General features: G+C 39.0%; 1 protein-coding gene and 1 long non-coding RNA gene across 9 annotated transcripts in view; one reads left to right on the forward strand and one right to left on the reverse strand.

The window, feature by feature from the left end:
- Positions 1-1,803: 1,803 nt before the first annotated feature.
- Positions 1,804-22,499, reverse strand: LOC125694441 (uncharacterized). 5 transcript variants are annotated; one of them, XR_007377561.1, is made up of 6 exons: positions 21,690-22,499; positions 21,244-21,476; positions 20,168-20,460; positions 18,131-18,195; positions 6,563-6,793; positions 1,804-3,974 (listed from the first exon to the last, which is right to left on the reverse strand). It is a non-coding gene; the product is annotated as an uncharacterized LOC125694441 (long non-coding RNA). The 5 variants fall into 5 exon arrangements; XR_007377563.1 differs by having other exon boundaries at positions 1,804-5,181; XR_007377562.1 differs by having other exon boundaries at positions 1,804-6,793; positions 21,778-22,499.
- Positions 21,110-23,207, forward strand: part of RASGRP1 (RAS guanyl releasing protein 1) — a 42,121-nt gene continuing 40,023 nt past the window's right edge. For 3 of the 4 annotated variants that reach the window (XR_007377558.1, XM_048947658.1, XM_048947661.1), the window contains exon 1: positions 21,110-21,198. Coding sequence is in view for 3 of the 4 variants with exons in the window: in XM_048947658.1 (XP_048803615.1) it covers positions 21,143-21,198 (56 nt within the window). In the remaining variant the exon portion in view is untranslated. Of the gene's footprint in view, positions 21,199-21,392; positions 21,501-23,207 lie in introns of those variants that run through there. The other variant, XM_048947659.1, reaches the window with a different exon arrangement.

Below are 23,207 nucleotides of genomic sequence, written 5' to 3' on the forward strand. Positions count from 1 at the left end.
TCAGTCATTGGTTGTAGAGCATCAATTTTGTCTTCCAAACTAGAGGCTTAAAACTGAGAATGAGAATATAATTCTGCTAAATAAAACCTTTACTGCACAGCTACAAAGAGGAAAATCCCCTACCCCGAGCACAAGAAGTCAGAGCACTTAAAACATTTTGATGGCCTGTATGCTGATTTACACAAAGTTAGCCATTTCCAGTACAGCTCCAATTATTCTTTATTAAATTGGTTTAGCCTTACAGAATTTTAAAAAAACCAACATATTTTTGCAAGTATTTTTGTATCACCATCACTACATGTATACCTATGGTAGTGAGGAGATGTAGTTTTATGTATTTTTGAGATGGGACATAGTTTTAAGTAGATTTCTCCAACAGTAATGCCTCCTGTTTATTTCCTTGGAAACTACAACACATACAATGAGCACAATGCCATTATTTGATATGGAAAACTCTCGCTACAAAACACTACTTTTCAACGTAGTTACCACCATTAGGTATGCCTTTGTTCCAGCGATGAACAAGAGCCTGCATGCCACACTCAAAAATCCATACCAGTGGAGGTGACCCATTGTTTCACAGCTGCTATTATGGCAACCATCTTTACGAGGAAAATGTTGCCCATACAGTCCATCTCTCAACAGTCTGAATCGATAGAAGACAGAAGGCATCGAATCTGGACTTACGATGGATGTAGGTAGGACAGTCCAGCCAAGACTGGCAAAGTGCTCCAAGGTCTTCAAATAGCTATGAGGCCTGGTGTTATCACATTGCTATGAATTTTAATGTATAGGCATTGTTTCTCTGCACAGAACACTATTTTTTCTGATCATTTTGCCTAATGGGAAAATGAGACCCTAGAAACAGGGTTCAGGTTGAGATGGAATTTCCACCCAGTAGTATTTCTCCAAAGCTGCTATCAGGCTTTGAATCTCTCCTTTTCTACTGTAATAGAATCCCACACTCAGCCAGTAGATACTAATGATTTTAGTTGCCTCTAGTACTGCTTATGACTAAGTGCAAAACATTCTGTTCTACTTCACTACTCTCCACCCTGCTGAACCACAAGTCTAACAAGATAACCAAGCCATTTCTTTCTCAGAGCTTCTTCACAGTGGAGCTAATTATATACAAAGGCATAAACACTTCCTTCAAGAGGTAGCAATGAAGAAATCATGTTCTCTAGCGTGCTCAGGAGCTGTAACTGCTATACAAGTGTCTAAGCTGGAAGCGAGTTCTTCCAAATAATTTTACAGTCTGAGGCCTGGAAGAGCAGAAGATGACAAACTTCAAAAAAATCTCAATACATTCTAATACTTTTTAATGTTACACATGCACAATGTCACCCAGTGGTGCCAGAGTAGGCAAGACTTCTCTAAGAATTGCACTCATTTCCAGTCACATCCAAGAAATTTCCAGTACAAGAGCTTCTGTTCTACAAACTCTTCACCAAGAAGAAAGCTCACCTGCCTTTTTTTTTTTTTTTTTTTAAAGTTAAAGATTGATCATTCTTTGACAATACAGTGCAACTTCAGTTCTGCCCCACAGACTGTTCTCCTGTGAGTTTGCCTGTGAGCTTGGAAAGTTTTTTCTGGTGTTTCTTGACCCTACATGCATTGTATCAAGTATAAAGGGTAAGAGCTTCTACTGAGCTTCAGTTTTTTAGCTTTAGTTATTCACCTAATTCATGTAACTACTCTTGGGCATGTTAGTGTGCCAATATAGTAAATATATCTTTTCATTTTTTTTTTCCAAATTGATTTTTTTTTTTTTCTTTTCTTGATTTTTTTTTTTCCCCCCATTGAAAACACTAACTGGATTCAGAGAACTAATCTTTAAAACAGTACAAACCTTTGGTAAACGTTATAATTGCAGCTTTTAACTTGAGTAAAAACGCCTTACAGATAGGCCTCATAAATTTTGAATTGCTATTGCTTTTAAGATATATAGTCTGATGGTTTAATGTAATAAATTGTTATTTTAATTATTTATTATTAATTATTTATTATATTATTATTATGTTATTACTCTTTCATTTTTGGTAGCCCCAACCATTTTTCCATGTGCTACTGTCCCTGTTTTTAAAAGATCTTTCTCCAGTGGCCTTTGATATTTCTTTACAGAATTTTTTATTCTTTTTCTTTCTTCACCTTTTAAAGCCAACAGATACCCAGGCTATGTAGGGAACTGGGAACTGTTTCAGTAAGATATGTGTTTTCATATTCCTTAGTGATGTATGCAGCATGGATCTCTACTACTTTCTCTCTGTCTGATAGTTTGTTCAATGACTTCACTAGATTTTTCCTTTGTAGAATTTCTTTACAAAATTTCTAGTCTTATTCATTAGATGTTAGACTCTACCTTTCTGTTTGTATGTCATCTATCTGCTAAAGAAATGTAACTTTCACATCACAGGAAACTGCAGTTTTAGCTAGAATGAGAGAAAAAGATTTTTCATTCCATTAAAAGCTTTCATCCCTGACTACTTCAAGCACAGCTGGCATTCCTATACACAAATCCTAGACTGAGAATTGGACTTAAGATGCTCCAATATTTTTAAAAGTACTTGTAGATTTTATGATTCAACATCTACATTTTCAATTTTTATTTCATCTTCAAACCAGAAATAAGTGCTTTCTAAATCATAAACTCACAACTGAGATAAAGACTCTTAGCTGCTGCAATGTTGATAGCTTATAGTATTTACAGTTGAGTTGAGTTAGGTTAGCTAACTCATTTGAAATCACTGTCACATGTGAGTTTCTCATACTCAGTATGAGACCATAGCTGAGTTATCAAGGAAGCTGACGAGCAATATATGAATAGACAAATTTGAAGCACTGTTTTATCCTCATCATTTCCCAATTCCATAATTAAAATAACTTGAAGGGCAATTCTTTGACTGATCACTCACTGCTCAACACTGAGTAAAGCTTTGTGGTAGTTACATCTTATGTGATATCTATGAGAACTGTATGCAAAAAGGAAGATAACATTGCATTATAATTAGCTCATCTGCTAAAATCACCAGATTTTTAAAAATTTCTTTGAAAGGAACAGTAAGAAAGGCAGAATGACCCCCCTTTGTGAAACCATGTGGCAGGTAAGCATGATAATATATCTCAACACAGAATTCATTAACATAAAAATTCTAGATTTAATCCAAGGCTTCAACAAACATCTGAGGGAAAACACTTCTCAAATGCACCTGTGCAACCTGAAACACCTTAGTGTGAGAAAAGTTCGGGTCTGACTGTTCAGGAATTCTGATTAAGTAGAAGCTTTGAAATAAAGATGAAACTGGTAGTTGATGATAAGATTAACACTTTTTTTTTCTTGGGTTTCATAAAATCACTACCTGACAGGCATAGGTTTCCCAGAAACTCACTTTTATTATGTATCATAGCACTTTTATTTTTTAAGTGCTCATACAGGCTGTCAAAAGCAGAGCATAAAAGAACAGAGTAAGACAACAGTTCAAAAACAATATTACGAACTTTATTTGTATATCCTTATAATTTTCAACTCTTTCCTTCATAAAGCTAGCAAGCATCAACTATTAGAGCAGAATTTTTCCAAGCCACTACTTGCTACCAGATTTCTGCATATTTCAGCTAACTTAATGAAACCATTCCTGGTAGTAAAATTAGGAGAAAATGCAATAAATTATTATCTTCTCTAGATGGAGAAGATGAAACAATAGTATCGAACTATTAGCAGTACCAGTAGATATCAAAGCCATCTTCTCTTGTCAAATTCACCAAGATGAGAGTGTGGATTTGCTTACATTGATAATTTCATTATGTCTACAGCCTATTCACCAAACACCTATTCACAGTTGAACACTTATTTCCAAGCAAAGTTCACACATCTCATGTCCAAAGCAGATGTACCCCTCTGTTCTGTGACACAGCATCTCAAGGTGCTTTTCAGGTTGTTTGTTCCTGCACAGGTGGTAGGGCATGTGCCTCTTCTAGGTGAAACCAGAGCAACAGTTTGTGAGTCATTATGTGAACTAGATGATTGAGCTGACTTGCGTTAGAAAGAAAGCAAGCATGCACAAAAAGATCAGATCTGTTGACTGACTTAGCACACAGCACGGTCCCCCAACCAGCTGTAGACATACCAGGCAGATGTGAGCTGCAGTGCCGGAGTAACCAAAGGCCAGGCATAGACATGACAAAGATGCCTTAGCTTGATATTACCACTGAAACCCTGTGTATTGAAGTTGGAGTCTGTGGAAGTTGTTATCTAAACCCAGACTTGGGATAAAAACAGTGCCAGGCAGAGCACTTAAAGAATGGTATTAATTCAACCATGTTGTATAGTCACGTATTTTGCATAATTTGTGTATCAGCATCATTTCATTTTCTTTCAATGTTTTAACAGTCAGCTTGAGCCACAATACTGCTGGATAAACACCTCTACTCACAAGGAACACCTCAAGTGAAAACAAACAGGGTCTGCTACAGCAGAACGCTGGACAACATAACGGAGAATTTTAGTTTAAACTGCTTCTTCCTTACAGTTCCTCAATCTAAGTGTCACTCAGAGCACACACAAAAAGGCACCTGTGACCTGAATTGCAACAGAGCTGATTTCTCTCAGCTGAGTTGGCAAGTATTATTCAAATACAAAATTTTAAATATTGTGAAGAATAGCTTGTAGTTACCCAGCAGAACCTAATTTAACTGTCTGAGTTTTACTCTCAATACTTTGGTACTGCATATATACAACATAAACAATCTTTCATTCAATCTTTGCTAAAATGAATTAAGTAACAGAAACAGAAGTTGTAAAAAGGAAGCTAATTGTTCTATACTCAATATAGACTGCTGTAAGCTGTATATAATGCATAGAACAACACGATACTGAAAAGGCTTACTCTTCATAGAGCCATAAAATATTCAGACTTAAATTATGATGTATATCACTAAATCTATTTCTCTGCAATTCCAATCAACCACATAATCTTTTCCCCAAAAGCTCAAAGTTTGATTTAAGCTTATTGGATTGCTTGCCCAGAATATGAGAAGTCATAATCTCACCATCTCCAGAATTCATAGGACACTTTACCAGGAAACTTCTAGTGTTCAGTCTGAATTTGCACAGGGGCAGATGATACCTGTTCTCATGCTAATATTTTCAGATTCAAAGAAATATCATAGAGAAGAAGTCTCCTGCAAATCAAAAACTACAACTCATTTCCAGCACTATGATAATCAACCTCATCTAGTACACCTGTCTCCTCTGGGGCTGTACCTGGGACTTATAAGCATTGTGATCAACCACCCACTGCAGCTGTCTCCTCCACAGCTGTTTACAGTCAGCATGCTAACAACAGAAACTCTCTGAATTAGCGCTGGATGGTATTTGCACTATACACTATTCAGTTTTTCCTTTATATCCCTTATTCCAGTCCTTACAGTCATCCAGTTCTTCCTGAATCTTGCAGTCTTCTTCTCTATTAAAAATAGATGCATGTTTTGCTATTGGCAAATTCGATCACCATGTATTTTTATCTCCAGACTAATCTTTTTAATGAAGTTACTGAACAGAGTTTGTTTGAAGACATACCTCCTGAAGAGTTCCACCAGATATCGCTAGTAACAAAGCTCTTTCAGTGCTACTTGTAATCTTTCTCCCAGCTAGCTTCCTCCCTCACATTACAGTTCCCTTACTGATTAAGAGCATTGATTATCAGGTACAGAATGCATGGTTTTTTTTTTTTTTGGCAAGAGTCTTTCAGAAATAACATGCTCTTATTTAGGTAAGGACTGTCTAATAATGTATGCTTACCTAGAGACTGTCGTGAGGACTTATATAAACTTAGGGATTATTTTGCAGTTTTAGTCTTCCTTAAACACTTTTTTTTTTTTTCAGAACACAATATAAAATTAAACAGCAGAGTAAAAACACAGTTTAGATCTGACTGAACCACTTGCTTTCCACTTTCAGAGGAAAGAAAGTAGTTAATGCAGGGACAAATACTTAGTGACATACACAAAGAAAAAGACTGTATAGTTCTAAGGTGAAGATATGAAGTATATATCAAAATCCATGTGCACATAAGGAGCACTGCTTTTGCACTGATCCTCAAAAAAAGCTAACAGAAGCTAGAAATAAAGATAAAAACCAGTTATAGACAAGCAACAAGGCTAACAGAGTGTGCCAGCAAGGGAAAAGAGTCAAGGAAAATCACACAAGAAAAATTTCTTGTATGACACACATATGGCAAAAGTAAAAAAAAATAAGTCAAATTTATCAATTAAGGACTTTATAGAACATAACTCAAAATATATTTGAAGGCTTAAATAGCCTGTTCTTTTTTGCATAAGTACCTAATAGCAGAAGAATTTATTAAATTAAAAAAAAAAGAAAAAGAAAAAAGAAAAAAAAAAACAACTTGCAGATTTATTCCTTAAGCACTTAAAGACTACTTCTAGCAAATAGTTCATATGCCAGGGTGATCACACACCCTCATACAATTAACAATTGTACAATTAGAAAAGTGGTGTGGTTAGGACAGCTTTTCACAACAATCAAAACCAAAACACTCACCCACATCCTCAGCTCACAGCAGAAAACTCCAAAAGGAAGGATCTCCAGAAAGTGATCCTTCCCCCATGGCAGTCAGCACTTAAATGGAGTCTAGGAGAGGTGCAGCCAGGCTCCATCCCTGCAGGTCAAAAATGTGAAATGCCTTCACCTGTGCTCCCATAGATGACTCAGTCCTTGCTTCAGGTGGTCAATCAGTGGTTCAGACCATAATTCAACAGTTCCAATACAACCCTAAAAACCAGGATGCTATTGAAATTCTAATTACATGTGCACAAGCCATTTTAACAGATGCAGTAAGTTTAATAATGAATGTTTAACGAACTGCAGAATCAGCACTACAAGCTAGGTTTTATAAATGTGCAGAACTAGGTAAATTAATTTTGTTCTTAAATGTTCTAATAAGAAAGGTAAAACTTGGTGTCTTTTAAGTCTGAGTAAGCGATATTTTCTATTTTGTTATTTCTCATATTTATCAACCGAAGTTTTTTTGTGCAACAAGCTCATTTTTCCCTGATGTGTGGCTTTATTCTGAAAACATATCTACTTTATCCTGCCCAGAACCTTAAAAAATGTTCCCTATTCCACATAAAACTGTGTAGGTACAAATGACATATTTAAGTTATGGAAAATATCCATGCAATATATTTAAACACCTTTCTTGATATCAGTTTCTCAGTTCCTCAGTTCAGATTTTTGATATAAAGACACATTAACCATTCCAGTAAAAAAAATTCTGTAGTTTCTGCACACAGTCTGCACAATGTGCTGCTTCATAGTTCATCACGAAGCACTTAAACAACAACAACAAACAGACAAGTGGGATCAGAATTATATCCCAAAGTTCTTTCCACATAAGGGACCTGATAAGATTTCATGACAGTACCGTTGCATACATTACCAGGATAAATTCCAACTACTTGGGATTTTTTTCCTAAGCTGCAATCTGACTGTAAAACAAACTATTATAAAGTCTACAGAACACGTTATAGAGATGTTTGCTTAAGCAAAAAGTGAAAACTTGCTTTTTTTTTTCACTTAACAACATGCTTGAAGTATTGAATGTTTTATATACAAACAAGATTTGAGGTTGAAAGACTGTTGATGAATTCCTCAATGACCGTTTTCAAATTCATAGCATATACAACGTGTTTGCTTTTCTATGCTATTCCAGCCTGTATGCTTCAGCATAAATGTAGTCAACAATTTTGTTTCATGCCAATTTGCAGAAGATGAATTAATGCCATCTCAAGGATTTTTTTTCTCTCCTAAGTATTCAGCTGCTAATTGATGCTCAGTGTTCTAGGCATGTCTTCTTGTAAAAGTTTTTCTTAAAATTCCTTTTGTGGATCAAAAACAAATTCTGGTTAATTACTAACTAGAAAAATTAATCAGATGTTTCTGAGTATTGGAAATTCCTAGAATTTGTATGAAAGCAAAACAGGCCTTTGTAAACACATTGTACACAAGAAGAACCACAGAATTACAGATCTACAACTGTAGGGTTTGGAAGGGACCTCTGGAGATCATTTAGTCCAACCCCGCTGCTAAAGCAGGTTCCCTACAGCAAGTTACACAGGAAAGTATCCAGGTGGATTTTGATTATCTCCACAGAAGGAGACTCTCTGGGCAGCTTGTTGCAGTACTCTGTCATCCTCTGTAAGAAAGTTTTTCTCATGTTCAGATGGAACTTCCACTGCTCACTTCCTGAGGATGTTGAATGAGACTAGACTAAATATCAATGCCTGGGGAATATAGTACAGGCCACCAACTAGACTGTGCTGCTGATCATAAATCTCTGAGCTTTGTCAAAGTTCTCAGTTCACCAATTCCACACCTCGTAAGTTTACCCACAAGGTTGTTATGGGAGACAGTGTCAAAAGGATTGCTGAAGTCAAGATAGCCAAAATCCACTGCTGTCCCCTCATGTACCCAGCCAGTTGTGACATCATGGAAGGTTACCAGACTGGCAAAGAACAATTTTTCCTTGGTGAAACCATGTTCCCCATTCCTGATAAACTTTTATTCATCGACTTGCTTGAAGATTATATCCAGAATAAGCTGCTCCATTGTCTTCCAAGGGACAGAGGTGAGGCTGACTGGCTTGTGGCTTCCCAGTTTCTCCTTCTTGCTCTTTTTGAAGACTGGAGTTACTCTACTCCAGTTCTCAGGCATCTCTCCCATTCCCACAACCTTTCAAAGATGATAGAGAACTGCTTGGCAATCATTTCTGCCAGCTCTCTCAGCACTCATAGGTGCTTCCCAATGAGCTCTGTGGATCTATATGCACTGAATTTGCCTCAATTATCTCTGGTCAAATCCTATTTGACCAAGGGGAAGTATTCCTTATCCCAAACTCTTATGTCCAGGGCCTGGGATTCTCAAGGGACAGTCTTAGTAACAAAGAGTGAAGCAAAGGAGGGCATCTAGTGACTCTGCCTTCTCATAAGGAGATCTAAAAGTATTGGAGGAAAGAGGTGGCTTTCCCAGTATAAATCTTGTTACTGATTTATTACAAACTGAGAATGGTAGACCTCCAGTATGAACTAAGATCAGGTTTCATTGACTGTTTCTTTAAATTTGCACAATTTGGGGTACCGTTGTTGCATTAATTTGGAGCATAATTTTCATAGAAAATGAAACTGTCTCAGACTTAAGGATGATTTTTAAACAATTTAGGACCCTTATTTTAGAGCTGCTAAACCTGAGGCACAAATGCAGTATTTTAGTTTGAACCGAAAGGAAAGTAAAGGTAAACAGCATCAAAGAGATCAGTGTGGATGAAAATGTGTCACCCTCTCTCATGTAACTGAATCTAGGGCGTGGTGTAGGCTTACTCTCTTATCACAGAACCCATCCCTCAGGCTGTTTACAGTAAGGTGCAGAGCAGGCCAGGCATTTGTAACTCTTTTTAGCTCACTTCAAGACCTCTGCTACAGTTATCAGCACCTTGCATCATCAGTAACATCAAAACTAGCCAGAGTTTCTTGATGTAGCATTGATTCTCAATTCAGAAACTGGAGAAATGATAAGCAGGACCATTACTAACTCATGATTTCCGTGCTTTTCTAAGAAGCCAAAGAAATGTCTGCTTAAGAATCCTATCCTATTCTACCCAATTCTATTCTTCAGAGTAGAAAAAACTACTCTGGATTCACCTTCCATATTTATCTATTTATTTGCTTCCTTTAGCTTAATTATTTATTTATCTGCTTTAAATGATCCAGGGGAAAAAAAAACATCCAAGTTTAGAATTGTCAGCAAAATCAATAATAAATTTCCTTTGATCTGTATGCTGATTTCAAAAAGTTACCTGCCTACACCTCTCTTCTTTGATGTACTTGATGTACTTTTTGTTACTGAAAACCTCAGATATTGTTTCTGTTCTGGCTATTTGTATGATTATTAATTAGAGAAATGCAGCCTATGTGTTTCTAGTCATCTGCAGATTCTTTTGTGGGCAGTAACATGCTAAGCACTCCGAAGACATGGAGAAAGCACTTCCTCCTGCCTGACCAAACTTTGTTTAAGCAGGCAAAAGGAGAAATGGGAGAGAATTTAACTAGAATTACACAACTAATGGCAAACAATGAAATCCATATTAACTGCATTTAAATCTAACAGGCAATGGATTGTACTGCTTTTTGCCTGTACAGGAGAAATGAAGAACTCAATCTATTCACTAACTACAATGTATGTGGTATATTGTACTGGAATACAGGTTTGAGTTCCCTATTTGTGCCTTCTGTTTTCAGCCTGGTTTCCTAAGGAAATGAAACTTGTGCAATCACAGTGTTTGTGTATGCGTACATGCACAAGAGTTCCAGTAGTATCTTTTCAACCTGTTGGCAAATTGTAACAAGGTTTGACACATCTCAAAGTTAATGTAATTCCTACAGGCCCTGTGAAAATACTGAAACAGTTGTGTATGTCAGACTGTAGCTAGGGTGCAAATATCATCAGATTCTTGAAATTTTTTGTGGTAGAAAACATGCTACTTTTGTTTTGATGTTAACAGAACAACATAGATCCCTTCAGTTAAGTTTTCACGTTTTTCTCTGTGTTAGGAATTCTGTTAATTAAAAAGACAAACAAGAACTACTTGTCCTTTCCAGATGCTGCATTTGAAGAAAGGAAGAAGAAAGATGAAGCTTTGTTCATGATTTTGATTATTTATGCTAATGATGTCAGTTGTTATATTTAGACAAAGTTTGGGAGTTGTAATTACGAAAATATCAGTGTAAGCAAGGCCTCATTAAAGCCTAGGGAGGGGAAAGACTCAAGCTCTAATGTTAGAATATACAGCTTGAGCATCTGGATCATACTGGGACTTATTTTGCTGCCTACTTGGTTTGCTCCACTTCCTAGCTGGTGAAATGCTTTGCCAAGAGTGTGTGAAGGAAGCTGGAGAAATAGTACACTTACTTAATTTGAGTCCTACTGAGCAGATCAGAAGGTTTTCTTCCCTTTTTTTAATAACAAGTACTGCAGGGAAATTTAGCTTTCCACCCTCACTAACTTGAGAAGCCTTCAAAGCATGCAATTTTCATTGTGTCATACACGTTCACTCAGCATATGCATAAAATTGAAGGAAAGTGAAGACCTTTTTATATGGGAAAAGCTGAAGAATGTTTTTATTCCAGTTGCTATAGTAATTAATAGAGATAACGATTGCACAATCACTGCAATTATGCATTTAAAGAGGGTGATACTTTCAAACAATAATAATACAACTGCAATGCAAGGAAGTGCAGTAATCAAGGAAAGGTGGGAGCATAGGTCAATAGCATGCTTATGTCTAATCTGTTGGATTCTGATGAAATGTGATAGAGGGAGGTTGATTTTTGGTTAAGACTTTTGACATCTAAATTCCATATTTTGCTCTTCACAGCTTTTTTTTTTTGTGACCTTGAGTGTCTCACAGCTCAGATCCACAAAAAAATAGCATTAACTAGATATTATAAGCAATAGCATGCAAGTTAAGGTGCTTAGTCACAGTTTATAAATATATATATATGTATAATTATTTATATATGTAAGTAATTTTAAATCACTCAGATTTACAACAGGCTGCATTCTGAGCTGGGAGCAGTTTAATGTAGGTAAATAATTCCTAGTGAGAGATTCTATCTTGACTTACAGCACATGAAGTACATCAATAGTCGTTGTTGAAAGAAAGCAGTTCTTTTCCTTTAGGTTCTGGATAGGTTCTTGAGACTTACCTTTCAAAGGGCAAGGAAGGCAATACCATTTGCAATGCATAAGGTATTTAAATGGCTTAGATGTTACAGCGCTCTCCTAGGATGTGAGATGCCTCAGTTCAATTCCTTCCACTGTTTATGGAAATTCAAACCTTAACTCCCACATCTCAGTGGAAAAATGTCTTAAATGGCATGCTATAGGATATTTAAAAGGGAAGAATGCTCTCTCTCTCCCCTCTTCCATAATTAAAGAACCCCTAAGCTACAGGGACTACAAACATGAACATGGCCAACTATCAAAACACTTTCTTGGGAGAGGAAGAAACTGAATTCCACTTCTGTTTTATTTAGTATTTAGTACTTAGTACTATGTACTCCTTGGATCAAGATTTTCAGCAGCAAACCCAGAGAACCAAACAGCTGATAGACTTTGATGAGGTTGAGATGGAACAGCATTGCTGAGTGCTTGGAATTCTGTCACAGAATAGAGATGCCACCAGGGTGAGGAAGCAGCTGTGCCAAGATATTAAGAATTTAAATTGAATCTAAAGAGTTTGGAATACAAAATTATCTGTGGACTGAGATGTCCATTAGTACAATTAACATTAAAACTTTGAGGAATTATCATCTCATTTAACAAGTGTAATAAAAAAAAAAAGCTGATAATCATTTTAAGAAATTAAAAAGCATCAAATAAAAACATCCCCTTATGCAATATCTGAAGTATCAAAACATCAAATGGATTAAACTTAAGCATGGTATTTAATCAGTCAAAAGATAGCACAAGGGTTTTTTACAGTGGGAGATTTTGTTGTTTTTCAGAATACAGTTGCATCAAAGTAATTGTCTTGTTAAAAATTTCTTTTTGAATAGTTGTCTTGCTAAATATATTTTTTTTTGTGAGAGTCAAAAATAAACATGAAATAAAAAGAAATTTAAAAAAATGAAAAAGCCATTATTTTCAAAACGGATAAAATGAAATTAAAACCAAAACATTTTTAAAAACAAACAGAAAGCACCATCATGTATTCTGTACATAAACAGGGAGAAAATTGAAATATAGAAGCCATATGGCTGAGATAAGTTTGCTGGATAGCTGGATAACTTCCTGAATTTCCTCATATCCCTGATGGTTTCAAAAACACTGAAATTAAATTGCAGGGAACAGGAGGATCAGGTAGATGGTATAAGCAGTGTTGAGGGATACATGCATGCAATGCTTGAAAATGTGGCTGCATGTTAACTTGAACTACATATACATAAATGCAGGCACGCAGAGTAAAACATGAAAAAATAATAATAATAAAAAAACCCCCTATCTTTATCAGTTTCATGCATTATACTCAAACATGTTCTGTGATTTACGCAGCACCTATGGAGCAACTTCTTATTTAAGCATATAAAATATAATCAAATTGCATCTGTTAATTTCAGCATCATTACCACAATTATCAGCACAGCACAGTTTAGAAAATCTGCATGAAAATGAAATGGTTCAGCACATCTACGTGTGCTTGACCGCCAGCATAATGTTAAGCCACCGTGGCATACAGTGCTTCTCTTTGGTGGGTCAAAATGAATCCTCAGTAGAGGATGAACTGTTTTTCCATTGCCACAACAACAGAGATAAAAGATCTTAAATGGGCTTGCTGCCTGTATACAGCTAGTTTACACCTTGTAAAACCATGATTTGAATATTGGTAGAATCTGACTTTCATTTATGCACATTTTTCTTTCAATATTGTCATTTCCCTGCACTGTGGAAACAGTATTAAAATTTTGTCCACACTTTTAAATAATATCCTGTAACTGATGCTATTAGCACTGAGAATAATAATGTTTGGCATGCTCTAAAATGTGACGTAAGGCAATCTGCATTAGAATATACTAGTTCAGTTACTCTGACTTATTAGTCATGCAATTTATTGACAATGTTTTTCCCTCTTCCTCTTTGTTTTCTGACTTTTTTAAGATTGATACTACTAAGCTTAAGCTCAAATCTTGAAACATGCTTGGGTTTGACAAGGAAATAGCACAAATCCCTTTTTAAAACCTGTTAGTCACCCTGAACAAACATTGACAACCGCCCCTTCAAAATTCCCAAGAAGATAAAATAGAACAGGTAGATAGGAAAACAGAAAACACACCCAGGCAACCATGTTCAGACACTGCCAGAATCTTTACATTTCACTAACGGGTTATTTCCAGGTTGTTGTAAGACCTCACTGTTCAGATTCATACCTTTGGATTTTAGAAACACTCTGAAATATCAAAGAAAGATACAAGTAATTATTATTATTTTTTAACAAATCATTGAAAGGACAAAACAAAAGCTGTAAACTGACAATTTAAAAACCAAACACACAAATTCCAGTTGGAGCTACTAGAAGTTTTGGAGACTTTTCCTAGCCTTCTTGTAGCCTGACTGCCAGAAATCTTAGCACTGAAGGTGCTGAGCATACATAGACAACTATGCATTGTTTTCTAAGGTGAATGTTTACAAATACAGCTATAATGAAAGTAGAAGATCCTTAACCTAAAAACGTGCTTGCTCTGGGGCTCTGTAAGAACCCCTTAATGTTGCTCCTTGAGTTGTTCAAAGCAAGTAAGGATTTTCTTTAAACCAGTTCAATTTTCAGCATATGACTATGCCTCTCCCTGCCTGTAAGAAGAGCGGGTTTAAATGTGTTTGCTGAACTAGTGCCAAAATATTTTTGAATCATAAGACTGATACACTAGTGAATATTTATTTGGGTATATATTTGTATTTACCTTATTTTCAGTATTGCTACAGCTATTCTCTCTGATTAAAACTGAAGCCAGCAACTGACAATGTTTCTAATCCAGAAAGCGACAGTAATGTTTGACAATACTATTATTTGATAATATTGTCATTCAGCAATATTGTTATTCTGAGCAGTTCTTTGTAACAGAAAGTAATTCACGGTGCTTTAAATCTAGAAAGGTAAGGAGACATAAAACCAGGAGGTGGAGGAAAAGGTTTTAGCAGCTGAGGAAAAACTTGCAGGATTTTAGATCCAGGTATCTGACAATTGACCTGTATTCATTTTAAATGTAGCCAAAATGGACTGTTACAATTTTGTTCACTCAAAATGTACAATACTGTATTCATCTGCCTGATTCTGTTCCCAATGTGATTTATCATAAAGTGTCTTTTAATTCCAGCAAATTGAGGAGCAGATTTTACGATCCCTTCATGAGAACATGATTGCCCTAGATCACATATACATACACGCAAAACTCACAAAGTTCAGCCTATGGCTAAGCAATTGCCCTTTCCTTTCCTTTCCTTTCCTTTCCTTTCCTTTCCTTTCCTTTCCTTTCCTTTCCTTTCCTTTCCTTTCCTTTCCTTTCCTTTCCTTTCCTTTCCTTTCCTTTCCTTTCCTTTCCTTCCTTTCCTTTCCTTTCCTTTCCTTTCCTTTCCTTTCCTTTCCTTTCCTTTCCTTTCCTTTCCTTCCTTTCCTTCTTCCTCTCCTTTCCTCTCCTCTCCTCTCCTCTCCTCTCCTCTCCTCTCCTCTCCTCTCCTCTCCTCTCCTCTCCTCTCCTCTCCTCTCCTCTCCTCTCCTCTCCTCTCCTCTCCTCTCCTCTCCTCTCCTCTCCTCTCCTCTCCTCTCCTCTCCTCTCCTCTCCTCTCCTCTCTCCTCTCCTCTCCTCTCCTCTCCTCTCCTCTCCTCTATAATGGCCAACTTTCCATTAATTCTTGTATCAATAACAACAGATGACAGAAAACCCTTGGCAACCACTGGTATTAACTGTAGCCACTCTGCCTTTATTCACAACCCTGTTCCGCTGATCCCCAGCACCAAGAGCTCCACAGTGCGCTGGGGTGTGTTTGCGAGAAGATGCTTTTTCTCTCCTGCTCTCTTGCTTCCACTCTTCCTCAGTTGTTTCATATTGAGCACACCAAGAGGAGAAGAGGGAAGAGTAAGCAAAACCAGGTTGGAAGGGAAAAGAGCATTTCCCCTAAGGCAATACAAAAGGAAAGGTGGTCTGGAGGAATCTGGAATTTACTGACACACTGCATTATGTCCACCTACATTCATCACTCAATCAGTGTTCAGTTCAAATTAGCACTAGCTTGTACTTCAGGGCAAAATCCCCTTGGAAATGTTTTCTGCCCTGCTTATAAGATCAGAAAGGCAGCAAAGGGCAGAGAAACACCATTCCTAAAACATCCACATCCTGTGAAACCTCTGTGATTACTTCTTTCTCCTTATTTGTCACTCTTCCTTCTTCACACAATCCCTACCATGGCAAATAGTGAGGGCAAAATCATTAATACTGGCCTTCAGCTCCACAAAAGCAAAATCAGATTTTGTGCATTGCGTTTGAAACTTTTGAATCAGCTCAGTCTGATGGAAATCATGTATCTACATTTCTTTCCTATTCAAAGGATCACTGCAATTTGAGTTGGTATTTGAAAAACAGTATTACATTAAACCGCACCGCCAAAACACCAAAGAACCCACATTTCACTGAGCCCAACTTTCATCCTGTCACGCTTTCAAAGGTACTGTCTGAGCCACAACAATTTATCTGTGAAAGTACTTTAAAAAGGTTAAAACAATTCACTTCTATATTTCTAATAAACTGTGTCTCTCTTCTTGGTGCTGACCAAGAGATATCCTGTAAAGGAAGTAGCTAATCACTGTCTCCTTGGAAAATGTTTACAAAGGGACATAGGGGATGATGTTATCTACATCCTGTTCAAGCAGCTGTTTTGTTCTTTTAAGCAGATGGTGAACTAAAAGAGGCATTCTTAGTAGTATTGTTATACTTTTCCTTTCTGTGCTTTGAGTCTCACCACTTCTGGACAGTAGTTTGTTCAAAGGTGTCGGATGTTTTTCACCTCATTTATCCATATTTCACACACATTTTAAGGAAAAAAAAAAGACACTGCACCATGATTGGGGTTTTGTGAGGGGTATATGAAGTATGGGGAAGGAGATTTGTTTTTGTGCAATTCTTATCAAAATCAACTCATAAATTTATTTATATCTGAGCGTCCTGGTGACCTAAATCAAAACTAATAAAATACATTAATTCTGAAAGACTGTAAAGGAAAACAATTTTGTTATGGACTTCTGTAAGGGAATAGACGTTAGGAAAACACTGCTCCTGCACTCACAGTACAAACAGGCTTTGTATGGCAGAATTAAGTGTACTTCTGGTTTCAGCAGTACAGAACACAGATTTCAGTTAGTAAAATCATTACGTTTCACTGAATGTTACTGTATCATAATATCTCAAAGATGTTGGCTACTGCTGAAATGGCCGGACATTGATGCAAGGTAGTTTAGTTGTACTTGTAGGCAGACAATCAATGCTTGCTGATTGCATTCTTTTAAATAGGAAAACATTGAAGTGTTTACTCAATAGAAAGGCCAAGATGTTACTTTCAGGACAGAGCCTCAAAGCCACACAAAACCAAGTGTGGTCCTATTCAGAAGAATTCTACCAGTTAATAGCACTTCCTAGCTTACTAGACCTGATGTTTTGCTATATTATCAAGCTGGTCTTAATTAAACAAGTAATTTTGCTCCATTCTTTTGAAGTCTTCTAGATGAAAACCAGAAATATCTAACAGTTTCAACCCTTTAGTTATCTTTTAGTTAGTTGCAGTTGAAAGTTCAAGACTTGTCCATCAGTAGCTTGAAAATTGTCTGCACAAATAAATAATGATAATTGAGACCTATCTCATCTACCAGACCAAATCTTTACTTCTACAGTCCTTCTTCCTTAATGATTACATGCCATCTAACTTCTGGAATAAAAGCTGCTGAAAATATCCTTCACCAGTGTGCCTCTTTATGTGCCCCTGCCTACCACATACATATCCATACTGGGATCTGAATGAAGCAGGAGTGCTTGTGAAGGGAATTGCATCTTGCTCTATAGGCTCAGGCAGTATCAACATCCATACACACACTGAGACAAATCCATCTCCTAATTTTGGATTACACAGCTCTCCAAGGGACTTCAAGGCTTTCAAGAGTAACCTGGATAAAGCACTCAGCAGCCTGATCTGGTCTCCCACAGCTGGCCATGCTTTGAGCAGGAGGCTGGACTAAATACTACCTGAGGTCCCTTCCAAACCTATTCTTTTTTTTTTGCTTCTGTGGTTCTCTGCAGAAACCCTCTTCAAGTCATGCTTTTTCTGACTGCCAGTTGGTCTAATAGAAGATATTGTTTTTACCTACAAACTATGCCTTCTCTGTAATTTCCAAGACTCAAAACCACAGACGTTCCATCATGTGGCATGTTCACACCCACATGGATCATTAGTAGGACTGGAATCATTCAGTCCATCCCACAGACCTTTAGCATTCAAACTGACAAAATGACTCACAGCAGCTGTAATCATCAGCCTAATTGTTCACTGAGGGTGGTGGGGAATTCATGACTGGCAAATACCTGTAACAAAATAGACACCATTAAGCATTGGATGATTGTATAACACTGCTTTATATAAATTTCCACATTTTTTCACTGATACATCCCTCCCCACTCACTGTGTTTAAAGGCATACAGATAAAAGAGAAACAGTTGTATTTAGTTTGTCTTACAGCCTTAATTCTAAAAGTAAGATGACCTATATATGCTCAAGGTCTCCCAAGACACAAGAAGAGTCAGTTGATTTGCACTGACTTTCTGTAAGTGAATTCCTCAGTGGGCTCAATATTGACAACTGGCCATTGAAGTGTTTAACAGAAGCAGCCTTTACAGCCTCAGAAACCTCAGTATAGAGATAGATTGGATAGCTATACTTATTAGTAGCATAGCTACTAACTTTTAAAGTTGTTTAACATGTAATGTATTGAAACCTGTGGTTCTAAACTTAAGGAGCCAGATGCTACTGGGTGCTCTCCATATTTTCTGTTCTAACAAAAAAGCTGGAGTCTCACAGTCACATTATTGACAACGCAAAGCACTCAAAATTAGTGCAGTCTTTCTCAATATGACTTAAAAAACACGTTTTAAAAACAATCAGTTCTCACCCCTCTTAATTTGCTATGTACTCTCTGAATGCTTCAGTTTCGTATTTTTGAGTCTCATTCTGCAGTCATAAGGATGAATTTTACTGCCACACCCTTTTGTTTAAAAAGCTATAGTTGTCCAGAGAGTTGTCCCAGAACATGCACTGCTGAAGGAAGATACTCCTATCATGACACAAGTGTAAAGTCACAAATACTAACTGCTATCAATCACGTTTCTTTAGAAAGGGCAACACTTCATCTCTGGCCCCTGTGGCAAAGCTGCAGGAGGAGGAAAACAGCAGAGGGAATTGCCATTTTCTGATAACCTCAGTAGGGTTATCAGATCAAATTCTTCACTAACATTGAAGCTTTCTAAGAATAGAAACTTTTGGTAAGGTAGTGAAAACAATCAAAATTCTAGATAACCCTGATTAATATCCTGAACCAGGCTTGGAACGAGACACTAGAAGTGCTCTACTAGCTGCAACACAGGTGAAATTTCATGCTAAGAAGAGGCATTTTAACAGCTACAAACTTCAGTTATAATAGGGAAGCACATTTACATGATGTTGTCAGTAGGGAGGCTATTTGTAAAAGCTGATCACACATGATAGCCCCACTTTTGGCTTATCACCTTTTAATTATTTTTTTTTTTTCCACATAGAATTGCTAGCAGCTCTAACTGAAGAGAACTTACTAAACCCAACTATTTTGATTACTACTTGTTTTCATAATGTAAGTTGATCCAGCAGAGGGTTTTCATACTTTCTATATGCTGTCCTTCATTCCAGTTGTATTAGCAATCTTTTCTCCTCTGGAGCTGCTTCCCACACTGGATTATCTGGCTTGCCTTCCTAACAACGTCTGCTGACCCCACCATCCTGTAGGGCCCTCTGTTACCACCAGGGAACTTTCTCACTCGCCATTCCAGCAGGACACTTGAGTACCTTTGTAATCGACCTGGGATTCCACAGAGATATAAGTAAAATGGGCTTAGGCGAAAGCTACTGGAAGAATGCATGCATGACACCACAAGTTAAATGTAAAGTAGTTGCCTACTTCAGATCTGAGAAGAAAAAGAAAATTATCTTGCTCTTCAGCAGAGCAAGCCTGGTTTGGACACAGACCAGGTATTAACCTACTTCACAACAGGAGGGCATGTCGCCTGGAGAATATTACATTCATGGATCAGCACATCAGGATGTTGTACAGGTAAATTGCAAATGTATTTTTGTATAAGGCTGTGTAAGATTCCTTATGGATTAACTCCTGATAAAAAAGCTGGAGAGTACTCATTTGTCTATGAGTGTATGCATGTGCATGAACTCAAGGGAACTACAATTAAAGAAAAGCAAAGAAAGCTGGGATATACCTGTCTAAAGTAGAAGCAGGCAGGGATATTGGCTTACCGACATACATGCTGCAGAGAACATTGCAGACATGACTCGTGGTCTTGGATGTACATTACGTATTTGTATTTCATAAAGCACAGTGATCTTCAAGCTGGACATGAGCTCAATGCTTACTCAGAGGAATGACACCCGGTGAATCACAGGGGTGATTTCCAGAGGCATGCCAGGTTTTCCTTCCACTTGCAGGTCTGTAGTCAGGTTTACACAGCTGTGGTGACAGCCAGAGTCACCATGAACCTCAGGAAATGGCAGCAAGCTGTGGCCTTGGTGAATGTGGTCATTTTGGACACCTGGAGAGAAATGTGTCCTGATTGCTGGCAAGGAATTACTCAGAATATCTGAATCTTACCAGTTAAAGAAACAGTTTATGAGAACCACCCTCGTCTCAGCATGAGGTATGATAGCATTTTGATGCTGAAGTAACTTCCACATGCAAACAGAGCTCTCAGAACAACAAAGCCTGGGTGCCCTTTGACTTTCCTGCTCAGGTACCCGTGTTTCTCAGTACAACACCTTTGAGTTTGACTTTCACCCTTATTGTCGGGTCATTTCTTCTCTGAAGTGAGAAGAACAAACGGCTGAAATGGGACACTTAATAGTGCAAGCGCTTAGGAAATCTAGCAGTTAGGCTGGAAGGACGGTAAGAGGTGGCAGCTGAGCGCAAGTGCTTTAAACCGGTAACTGTCGATGTAAGAATCTCAGCTCGGCGCCTGCCCTGCGGCAGCGCACACCTCTGTCCCAGCCGCCCGTGCCGTACCGCCGGCAGAACCGGGCCGGGGCCGGACCACAGCCGCCTCCCTCGCAACTGCCTCCCGCGGCGGCCGCCGGGTTTTCCACGCGAGTGGGGCCGCCAGGGCCCTTTCCCAGCCCTCCGCCGCCGCCGCCGCCGCCGAGCAGCCAATCAGCGCGCGCAGGAGCGGGGCGCGTGCGGGCCCTCACCGCCCGCAGCACGCCGGCAGCAGCCCCACGCGGATGGGGAGCGGCGAGGCACGCGTGACCCGCAGGTCCGGCCCCCTGGGCTGCCCCGGGTGAGAGCCCGCGCCACACGCGAGCAGCGGAGCGCCTCGGGGTACCTGGTAAAGCCGACGGTTCGGAGAAAAGCAGCGCGATAGCTCGGCACTTCCTCCTGCCGATAAGATCTCCGCTGCGCTTGTCACGGGCGGCGGCTGCTCCGCTCGAGCCGCTCTAAGGCTTCTCCTGAAGCGGGACGGGGGCGATGCGCGGGGCCTCCCCACTGTCCCCTCCGCCCCGAGCAGTCCGGCTCCCTGCGGCCGCGCGGAGCCGAAACTTGCGCCGGCATGGGAACCTTGGGCAAGAAGAGAGAAACTCAGTGAGTCGGCAGCGCGGGGGCCGAGGCGGCGAGAGGGGCGCGGGGCTCCGTGGGGCTGGGAGAGAGGGCAAAGCGGCGGGACGGGACAGCGGCTCGCCCATCCGAGCGGGCGCGGGCGGCGCGTGTGCGGAGAGCAACCTGAAGGCGCGACCGGAGCGTGCGGCGCAGCCGGAGAGGCGACCCCGCTACCTGAGCAGTGCCGCCGAAGGGATTGGAGGCTGTGGGCCGTCCCGCTGTCAGCGCTGCGGGCGGCTCCGTCCCGGTCCCAGCGGCGTACCGGGGAGCCCGGCGTGCTTTTCGAGTGCCTTCTCCGCGCCGAAAAGCCGCTGTGCGGGGATCCGCGCTAATTAACGTGGCGATCGGTTTCGGATGTGTCACCCGCGGAGCGTTGCCAAGTCGGCCACGGTGTTATTGTTGTAAACTTATTGGAGGAGGACGTGGATGATTTTCCTTCTGCTCACTGCTCGGTATTGACACTGTTGTCAAGACCTAACATTTCTGCTGCTGCAACTCCGAGCGTGCCCTGCACCAAAGAGCCGCTGGAATAAAGTGTGGAGGAGTGAGGGTTAAGCTTGCAAAAAGAGAACCCTGAAAGCTAAGCAGGCCTCTCTCTTTTTTTATATGAGAACAGGAAGTCAGATCGCACAGTGACGGGGAAATCTAGAGAAAAGGGGAAGGGAACAGAACATTCTTTGCATAGCCAGTGTCAGATTCGCTTCAGGAAAGTTAAGTGATGGCCCCTACCTCTGCAGTCAGGTCTGGGTTCTGCTGGCCGTGTGTGGGCCATCAAATTACCTCATCTACAGTTTCATGACTTTTCCAGTGTGAAAAGTGAGTCAGAAATTTTAAGCTAAGGCCTGAAACTCACTGAGATTAGGTGGGTCTGATCTGTCTTCATTAGGCATCTTTATTTCCAAACTGATCCAGGAGTACAGGATATCCTCGCCACCTCTGCCTGTCTGTCTTATGCACACTGGATACATTTCTGTGCCTTTTCTTCTTGGGGCTGTCTGTTTATTAATAAAGTTTTCAGCAGTGTTCTGTCTGAGGAAAGTCATATGAAGGCTTAAGATAGCAACATGAAGAAGCTGCAGTAACTTACTTAGGAATATGGTGGACTGCACATTGATTCTGAAAAGAACCCAAAGTTTCACTGAAACAACAGTGGCTGTTGCCATTTTGCAAACGACAAGCGTCGTGCTCTCAAGTCAGATTTTGAATCAGTTCCTGTTATTTGCACGTGAACATGTATCAGAACACTGTGCTTCTTTAATATTTCATACAGAATGATGAGCTTGCATGCAAACAATGAACACTTAATATTATCTGTAAATGTACATTCTTATGCTCTTAAGGCATTGCAATAGGAGCAAAGTACTGGCCTAAGCCAAGGTTCATTCTCCATTTTTATCTCTTAAAGATGTGTTTATTTATAAAACTATTAATTCACTCATGCATGCACTTTTAAAACAATTTAGTAGGAATTAATAATATAGAATGGATAAAAACTCACCAGCTTTTTTTTTTTTTTTTTTTTTTCCCCTTTTTTATTTTATTTTATTTTTTGTCTTTTTAAATTGTGAAATGCTCCACTGTGAAGTTGCAATAATAATTTGGGTACTTCATTTCATTTGGAAAATCACTATTAATGCAGCTGGTCTGTCTTGTTACAATGTGTTTCCAATAATGTTAGATTAAGCTATTTTT

The sequence above is a fragment of the Lagopus muta genome, chromosome 6 (genome assembly GCF_023343835.1).
Source record: "Lagopus muta isolate bLagMut1 chromosome 6, bLagMut1 primary, whole genome shotgun sequence".
Taxonomy (NCBI): Eukaryota; Metazoa; Chordata; class Aves; order Galliformes; family Phasianidae; genus Lagopus; species Lagopus muta.